The following is a 9,734-nucleotide window of genomic DNA, read 5'->3' on the forward strand; positions in this document are numbered from 1 at the left end:
CTTAGCATTTACCATTTTTGGAGCATGACTTTGGGGTGAAATCCTGACTGGAAGTGTTCTTCGCTGTATCTTAATCTGTAGTGAAGCCTTTAAGTCAGGTGAGCAGATTCAGTTGAATGTTTTCTCACCTCTCTTATCTCCTGACTACTTTTTGTATGCAAACAATAAGCAAAGGTCTCATCAGTGCTTTTCTTGTTTTATATTATATAGTGTTTTGTGTTTGTTTTTTGATTTCCCCTCCTGCAAGACAGGATGGATGTCGCTGGTAAATCACCTGGAAGAAGGTAACCGTTGCTTTGGAATAAGAATGTGGCACTGTTTCTATTCTTGTCACATTACATACCTCTCTGAAATAAAAACAAGCAGAAGTTTGCCATATTCCCCTAAATTTCTGCGACTTGAGAAGATGACATGCGTGAAAATACTTTCAGCCTTTTGGAAGCTGTGTTGGTCAGGAGGCCAGAAGGCTGAGGGTTTAAATTCAGCTTCTCCCACCAAAGAGAGTGAATAGCTTTGTCTGCTTCACATAGCTTATTACCGTCTTAGACCTCCAAGATAAGAGTTACAGTAGCTTTCAGGAAAAAAAAAATAATCTCCAACTGATTTATGTTTTGAGTGTTTGTTTTGTTTTTTTTTTTTTCTTTTAAGTAGGACTGCTACTGCATAACCATCATTGTAAAGTATTCAGTGCAAGAAATAGATGGCTAATTAGGCTATTGTCTGTAGGACACTTGCTAATTTCCACAGTGAATAAAACAAAGTGTGTCACAAATGAGGTACAGATTTGGTGAAAAGAAGAGGGTCTTGTGGTTATGGTAGTGGACTTAATCTGGGGAATGTGTACTGAAACTAAATGCTTCACAGAATTTCTCTGTGATGTTAAATAAGTCATTTCACTCGGTTTCCATTAGTGACGGCTAATTGTTTGTGCTTCATTTTTCAGGTATTCAGCTTGAAACAAGGGCCTGATTTGTGGAACTGGTGGGCAGTTAAAGCTCCATCTGAAGCTAATGAGAATTGCAGATGCCCTAATACCACTGAAAAAAATCAGGCCCTAGGCCTGATTTGAACTAGGTACTTAGAAATTAGGGGACTCTGTAAACTTGTAACATCTCTGTGCTTCAGTTTTCTAGCTGTGGAGGTTGGTAGTTCTTTTCAACTCGTCCCATTTCCTCCCAAAACAACACCAATTCATTGAATATTTTTTTTATTTTTTATTTTTGAGGCACTCAAATAGCCCTGTTAAAAAGTGCAGCAAGCTGCAAGGACACAGAATGTCCTTTTTTCAGGACAGGAACCAGAAGGTGTGCAATAAGTTAGAACTGGCATTTTATGCTGACTAAGAACAAACTAAATGCCTGCCTCATTATCTCACAGTCATCTTTTAGATAAATTGAGCAGGAGGGTCCACTTGGAAAAAAAAAAAACACAAAAGTAATTAATAATTCAGGTAATTAAAAATGTGTCGTAGCACATACCAAAGAGAAGGAAACAGTTAAGGTTTTGTGAGCTCTTTTAGTTCTAACAAAAATTCTTGTTTTAAAGTCATAATGAGTAGGGTTTATATGGTGATAGGACAGTATGGTGCAGCCCCAGTTGTCACTGCGCTCGCTTATTTTCTCTTTGGGGTATGTATTAGAAGGTAGTTCGTACCAATTTCTCACTGAAGTCACGAATTCTTCATAGGTTGTATCTTTAGTATCGTTTTGAGAACAATTGCCCACCATTTCACAAATGATGTTCCATCAGTGATAAAAGCAATGAGAACAGTAGCGCTGAATCTTTCACTGATGGGAGCTTCCTCCTCCTGATGTTATAGCAAATTATAAAAGGACAGAGAGCAGGTTTTAACTATTGTCTCTAAACCAATGTGTGGTTTGGTTTTGGTGACATTTGCATTTAGAATGCGTTCAGCACTAGTTTCAGTGAAGTTTCGCTAAACAAAGCCTCTGCCTGAAATACGCTGACTGCAGCAGTGCTATTTTAAGGGTTTACTAGGGTGAAATGTAAGGTCAGTGCTTATTTAATGATACTTAGCTAGTGACTTCATAGTAGCAGTGTTCATGTTGACGTCACTGTTTGCTAGAAAATTGTTTTACAATTCAGCTGTTCAAAATATTGTTTGATGATGATTTTTGCTAATGATTCATCTTGCAACTGAATGAAAACCAATTGCTCATCTGGCAAAGATTTGTAAGAGTGGATTTAAAAAAGATGAAGGACAAGACCTCCTTTTCAAACTTAGATGCTGTTGTGTTTGGAGTTGAAGGCAGAAAATGATGTTAAGGACAACTTTATTTGTCAGTGATTCTTCAGATTTTCTTGCACAATTTCTGATGCTGCCTTTAAAAACAAACTTTTCAGGAGTACGCGAGTTTAATTTTTTTGGCTGTTGCATTAGTATGAATTCTGAATTAAACAGTTCTTCCATTAGTGAAAGTGGGAGTCATGTTCAACATATAATGGAATTGAATGCAGTGCAAGGATCTTTCCTTCAGCAGCAGGTAACAGTACACACAAGACAGCCTTCAGACACATTTGGAGATAAGATTCGTTGTTTTACCTGCTAACAAGATAAGTCTTTGGTTCCTTGTATGTCCTATTTTAAAATACCTAGATGCACAGTGAAAGTTGTCTTGGATACGCTGTTAGTACTACAGTTCTAACAGCCCGTTTTACCACCAGCGGTTCGTGAAAGAGTCAAAGTTGTTTCTGAATATCTGAACTATACCTTTTATTTGAAGAAAACAATGGCCCCAGACCCTTTGTATGGTTTTCTTTTTCAACGTAGAACAATAGCATGTTTGTATATGCTGTGTCCTGCTATTTTAAGAAGTTAACACTTAAGGATTTTATTTTTTTTTTATTATTAATTTTTTTGCAAGTGTCCTGCATTGTCTTCTCAGCAATGCTGCTCCATTATGGGATTGGAGGTCTGAGAAGGTGATCAGGAAGTGGTAATATTGAAAGTATAGTGCAGCCAAACCAATTCATGAAAAGACTTAGCAGCTAAACCTGCTGTGAAGAGACACCGGGTATTAAAAATGCAAACCATTGTCTATACCTGCATTTCTGCCATTAGTGGTACTACTGATTTTGCACAAGCATTAGTGCAGAGATGGACAATTTCTAGAGCTATACCAATATAAAGGCAGGATTTGCAAAACTGTTGAGTAAGCATTATTTCTAGAGGGTAAGTCAGGGTCACATGTTCAGTAGGATCCCACATGATACTGTTATTAAATATCAACATGACAGGATAGAAAAAGAACAATTTTGTTTTCTGTTATCACTTGTCTGGAGCACATTTGGACTGAAAATACTTCATTCTGAGGGCACTGTCTCTTCAAATCTCTGTTCTTGATTAGTTCTTAGGCTGCAGACACAGTCACCTCATTGGAGTTGTTATTACTTCATTTACATCAGCACTTTAAATGCCATAAGGGGTAATATTAGAATAAACTATTGCAAATATTTGGATATGTGCTTCAGTTGTAATCCACAATGTAACTATAGCTCTCCTGTTTTCAAGAACCTCATTTAATTTGTAGTGAAAACATCCCCTCAGTATACAACTCGGCATCTAAATGTTAGTCATTTCTTTATTTCTGCAGTAAAAAGCCTAATCTGATCAATCGATGAGTCTTGCTGAGGCAGGCACGAGCACAGGACCGGCACTGAAGTCTGCTGACTTTTTATTCAAGCCGAGTGTAGCTATTCATCTGCCGTACTTCAGACTGCTGTGGCCAGTGGGTAATAAGTGAATTAATAAGTAAAAGCAAATACTGGAGAGTTTTAAGAAGCACATCTTAGGGAAGTGGTGGTTCTCCTTTTAAACAAAGCTCTGCTTTCTTTTCTTTCCTGTGCTATACAAGCGATGATGGGTAGGATCCCAGTTTTCTAAGAGAGACCTTGCTAGTCAGAGGAGAAATTTTTTAATTAGGTTTAAGAGAAAATCGTTCCGGATTCTTCTGACTAGCTTCTAGAATAAAATGGGTTTTTAACAGTAAAGCTGTAACATGCTTTCAGAGTGCATGGGATGTTTTTCTTTGGGAATTTTTATTAGGGCATTTTTTATGTAGACATTAACTTTCAGTTCTTTATGAAACAAATTTGACCTATGTAATTTGCCATCTTGTTGTGAAGGGATCTCTTTTCAGGAAAGATAGACGGTTTAATAATCTTTAATCTACATTATGCTTTGTATGCAGTCCCTTAAGTTAGAATCGTACTGTTTCTGATTTATTGGTAAGACAGATTACCTACAAAATACAGGCTTATATCCAGAAAGAAAAAGAAGACTTAGTGTCTGATGATTTATTAAAACTGCTAAATTTGGATCTGTTGGAGCACGGAGGGAAAGAAGATTTCAAGACCTAGCAAAAGCGTGCTGGTTTTCAAGATTCAGGTCTCAAAAGCTGGATGTAGTTGGCTGGTCCCAACTTATTTGTGGCATTTTAACAGTAGTTTGAATTTTAGCTGGTATTGCCTGGAAGGGGCATAGAGCATCAGTTTGTGGCCAGCAATGACTCAGGTTACAAATAGGTATGTACTGTAGCAACTGAAATGTGCGGGAGGTGGGCTTGGTCTCTGTATGGAGTAATTTGCAGGTTCTTTAGAGTGTTAGGTTAGTTCATCTTTTTCAATTCACAATTGCTTATTCAGGTATTCTGATGTTTTCACCCCAAAGCACGGGTTCAGTGCCTTTCAAAACCATCTAGAAATGAAGGACCTGGACTAATTCTCTCCAGTATTAAATTACCTTGGCAGGAGTGGAGGGGAGTCCAATCACTAATTTTGAAACACTTTTCCATAGTTTTGCCATGAAAAGGAGCTGCTAGACTGGCTTCAGAAACGTTTGTGGTACAAAGTGACGTTCAATAACGAAGAAGGATGTAGCAGCTAGTCTTTTATAATGTGGTGCTCCCATTTAAGATACTTGAGAGCCCCAACTTAATCGCTAATGCCTATAATGATACTGTGATATACTGTTGTTTTATAGTTTTGTTGGAAGCTATTATGAAGAATGGAAGTACAGCTGGGGGAGGCGCTTACTGCCAAAAACCAGCCAGTAGCAATGATCACAGTAAGCCCAATAGCACGAAGGAGAGCAATGCATCTGCAGCAGGTGAAAGTGGAAAAGGCTACACCAAAGACCAAATGGAAGGAGTATTCAGGTATGGCCTTGCTTAAATACATCACTGCTTTTCATTCTGTGTATTATGTACTTATGCTTTCAGCTCCAGCATCTAAAGAAGCAACCAAAAAATTCAAGGTTAGCTGAGAGGGGTTACTGGTACTGAACTGTCTAAAAGGAAGAGGAGAGTTTCGCTGTGTTTAAACACAGTATGAAACGCTCTCACGTTCTGCGAGGAAGATAATACTCTTCTTTTTACACTATCAGGGTTACTTTATATAAAGATAATACTCAAAATAGTTATTAAGTAGATCTCATGGTAAAGGGAAGAAGTGATGAAAGTTCTATAGTGCAACTTGCAGGACAGTGTTTCTATTCTTAAATATTTTTAAACTTAAGATACGTGCTCACTCCTAAAGTTTATTTTCAGGCTAATCTTGCTGTACAGGCTGGGCTTAGACCTGTGTTAAAACTGTTTCGTTCCGGAAGTACAGGTATCTGAGAAGCCCTGAAGCACATTGTCTCTAAGTTGCATTGTAAACTCTGTCTGGACTTTGTGCAGCATGATGGTATTAAGATGGGGCAATATCAGGAAAGGAGGATGTGCAAAAAGAAACAAAGCTCAACAAAAATGTCCTTTTGGGGCCAGTAACTCTTAAGTCATGTTATCATTACACACTTGTTGGCTGTAGGAGTGAGGAAAAATATTTTTTGATACGTGCCCTGATCTCTGCTAAAGAAATATGAATACAGCCACTCTAAAATAGCACACCTGTATTTTCAGATAAGCCTAGCCCACATATTTTCAAGGGAGCTCAAAGAAAGGAAATCAAGAGGTCCTTGTCTCTTAGTTTGTGTAGATTGTGTGAACTATTGTGCAAAACAAATTTGTGTGGGGGTTTTTTGTCTCTATGTGTGAAATGTGTGTTGCTGTTGGTACTGTCTTGGGATCTTTTCCTGAAGCTGGGTAATCTGTTCAGCTGTGCTAACAGTGAGGAAAAAGTAGCTTTTCTTTGTTGATACAGCAGCTCTGCATCCAGGCAGGTAGACAGCAGCATCTCTGGCATGGATATCCTCTTGGTGTTGCTATTTAGTAGAGCTGTTCATTTACTATCATCTCTGCTTAATAAGCGTGTGCATTTTTAGCCACCTTGAAATATTAGCTGTTAAAATTAATTCAAAATGTGTATATGTGCGCACACGCATGTGAGACAAAATACCCAGAAAGAAGTCCTCTGTAAAATGAGGTTTAGATCAAATTAAGACATGTAACACATTCTCAGAAAGCTGCTACAGGGAAGGCTGTATTACTGCCAGTATTCACTCACCCGTGACATGCCAGTCTGAGCTGCAGTCTGCTTTGATGTCAGGCTCCCTGCAAGTTCTTTTTTTTTTTTTTTTTCGTTTGTTTTACCAGAAAGCGTGTTGCCTACTTTGTCTTGAGAAAAATGATGATGTAGAGCCAACTTTTCTCCCTGGTATGCTTTCATGGTATTGGGTATTGCTTCCTTGAAGGGATTCACTAGATACCAGATAAAATTAATGCAGTTTGTTGAGATCAGAACCAGAGTTAGGGGTATTCACAGAAGTTGCACGTTGAGGATAATCTTGATGCAGCGTTGCTTCGTAGTATCTGTTTCAACAATCTGTTTTGTGAATATTAAATTGGATTTTTTTAAAACCTACCCAGATCTTTGCAAATAAGCGATTGTAATAGCTTGCAGAACAACCCATGCTTGTTTGTATTTTACATACCTCTTAAAAAATCAGCTGTTAAAACAATATTATGACCTTGGTTTGAGTGATGCTACCATCCTTCAGTATAGCAGTTTATAAACCTTTGGAGAGAGGCTCAATTTTGGTTTAGATGTGCGGTGATCAACAGAACAAGTCTCCAGTTCTTGTTGGAAGTTTTGAAAAGTCTGTCATGTTGTCAGTTAGTGACACCAACACACCACTTAGAAAATTTACAGTTAAGAGTTAAAAAATGTGTGCGCATTGCTAAGGAGAACAGGATTAAATACAAACAGTGGGTAAAACTTAATTGAAAAACATATTCAGCGATGATAGCTGAATGAAAGTTCATGTTTAAACCACAGTGAGAATGAGATTTCTAGTTGGAAATATGACAGGCTGCATATGTTATTGCTTCAGTCGGGCCCCAGACTTTTCCGATTAAATGAAACGTGCCCCTCTGGCGAGGGTATTCTTCAGAGACTAGAGTTTGTCACCACCATATACTTCTGCCATAACACAGTGGAATGATTTTCAGATCTTTGAATTGGTTAAAGAAATGCTGTGTGAAAAGAGGTTGTTTTAAATAGTGTTTCAAGCCTGATTTTTAATTTTTTTTTTCCTGTAAAGAAAAAAATTCTAGATAGCAAGGTAGCAAAATCTTCAATTTTTAACAAATTCTGAATGTTACCATGAATTTGACGCTGTCCAACTAAGTTGTTTTGTATGCTTATAATTTGAAAGGTGGTCAATATCCTCAAGTATTCTTCCCTCTAGGAGTTTTTGGTTCTCTATTAGTAATTGAATATAGACTGAGAGAAAGCATTCATGATTTAACTACACGTACCATTTCCAATGCGTTTTCATAAGCTCTAGTGAGCAGTCGGACAGGGGGACTGACTCTGAGCGCTCTGACTTAGATGCCTGATTAGTGTTCCTGGAGTTGTCTAGCCATCTTGAATTTGCTTATGACAATAGATTTAAGAAGCATAGTGAAGACATGCTTGGAGCAGTATAACTAATTTAGCTGCATTAATTTTCATCAGAGTCACTCTAGTAATGTGAGTAGGCATGAGTACAAACAAGCACCTCTGTGATGTTTTTATTTTTTTCCACGTACACAAGGGACAGTGATTGCTAGCAAGCTACCATAACAGTTCTGTAGAGCATTACATGAGCTTGCAAACAAGTTCCTCGACAGGGAGAAGCGTAAGATGCAATATCTTTCCACTGATTGCATAAGTGCTGAATGATGCTCTGTTCTTTGTGCGAACGACGCTGTTTCAGTGTGACAGTTTGAAGCTTGAGATACCCAAAAGCACTTTGCTACTTTTGAATAGAAATGCTTTGAAAATACCATCTGTAGTACATGTATCTCTTTCTTAATGATGCTTATCTTGTCATTGAGGGCTGGATTAAGTTGCCTTAACACTTTAGGCGACCTGCATATCGGAGATACTGACAGGAGACTAGCAGAAATATGTTGGGACCCACAGTAGACTTACGTCTTTTTAGAGCAAGTGCCCTAAAAGTCTCAAGGCAATTGAAAGCTGTCTGAGCAATGTCAACTTAAGATAAATGCATGAGAATCGTATGCGTGATAAAAAAGGGAGAATTTGCTTTTGGATTCTGTGGTCTTTGCTTTAAAGCAATTCCTTTACTGTTTGATGTAGGTTATTGGCATTTTTTGCTGAGATAAAGAAATGAAACATTTGTGTAGGAGAGAAAATTTAAACTTTTTTTCCTTTTGATTCACTTAAAACAACTGAAGAAGTGCTGATCAGGATTACAGCCATCAAAGAGTTCTTAATTACTTTGAAACAAATTCTGTTCATCATATCTGCCTACTCATATCAAGTGTACAGAACCTTTGGAAAGGTTTTGTGGACTAGCATGAACTTAAAAAAAAAAAAATTTGCCTGCTGTGTATTAATCTTTCCCATTTCTTTTTATGCTGTGAAGTGTGTATTATCTATTGTCTACTACCTGATTTCAGAAAAATAGTTTCGGAGATATATATAGATAGATAGATAGATCGTATACTTTACTCAGACTCCCTTTAAATGATCTTAATATTCATATGGTGTCTGATGTGTCTTTTTTAGTAAATAAGCCATAGCATATATTCCATATTACCTTTTTGACATCTGAAAGATAACTGCCATGGTTAGTAGTATGCTAAAGTTGGATTGCTGTCTTGTGAAAACTGTGGTTCAATACTGCTTTTCCTGCTCTGCCAGTGCCTGCCCCGCCAGTGCCTGCCCCTCAGAAAAGAGCACAAGAATGAAATTTTGTATTTGGATCTTTGAGCTAGAACCAAAACAAACCAATAGAGGCATGAGTTCTGTAGGAACCTTGCAAGGCAGGATTAAATGTCATCCAGTAGGAGTAAACAAAAAAAATGCCTCTACGCATTTCATGGATCAAACTAGAAGGATTGTAAGTTGTGTGACTGACTTTTCCAGGCCTTCTGCTGACAGTTCTGTGAATTCAGCAAAAAGAGATATATTGCTACTTTTTTAACATGGCGTCAAGAAGATAATTAACTGAAAGTGGAATAATAAGAGCAATCAACATGTGCTAAAATGAAAAAAAAACCAAAAACCACAATGCAAAGAAATCAGGGCATGCCTTTAATTAGGCTGCTGGAACTGCTGTGAATTGTTGAAATATCCAGTTGAATGGTTGAGAAAGTCAAGGTGGAAATCACAGGCATAGAGCCTGTCATGGAAAAGTGGCACAGAAGATATGGTGGACTTTGTCAGAAAGCTCCTGCCTTTAATCTACACTTTTTATAGCTAAAATAAAAGCGTAAACAAAATCTGGAGAAAAGTATGCTGATGTAAACACAGCCTTGAATATT

The 9,734-nt window shown here is 37.7% G+C and overlaps 1 protein-coding gene across 1 annotated transcript; it reads left to right on the forward strand.

Moving 5' to 3' along the window:
* Positions 1-256: 256 nt before the first annotated feature.
* Positions 257-5,177, forward strand: LOC104164823 (dnaJ homolog subfamily B member 14-like; the record flags this gene model as incomplete). Its single annotated transcript, XM_009704275.1, has 2 exons — positions 257-284; positions 5,003-5,177. Coding segments are annotated over exons 1-2 (203 nt in total), but the record flags the coding sequence as incomplete, so codon positions are not given.
* Positions 5,178-9,734: the final 4,557 nt, after the last annotated feature.

This window comes from Cariama cristata, unplaced genomic scaffold (genome assembly GCF_000690535.1).
Source record: "Cariama cristata isolate BGI_N322 unplaced genomic scaffold, ASM69053v1 Scaffold7537, whole genome shotgun sequence".
NCBI lineage: Eukaryota > Metazoa > Chordata > Aves > Cariamiformes > Cariamidae > Cariama > Cariama cristata.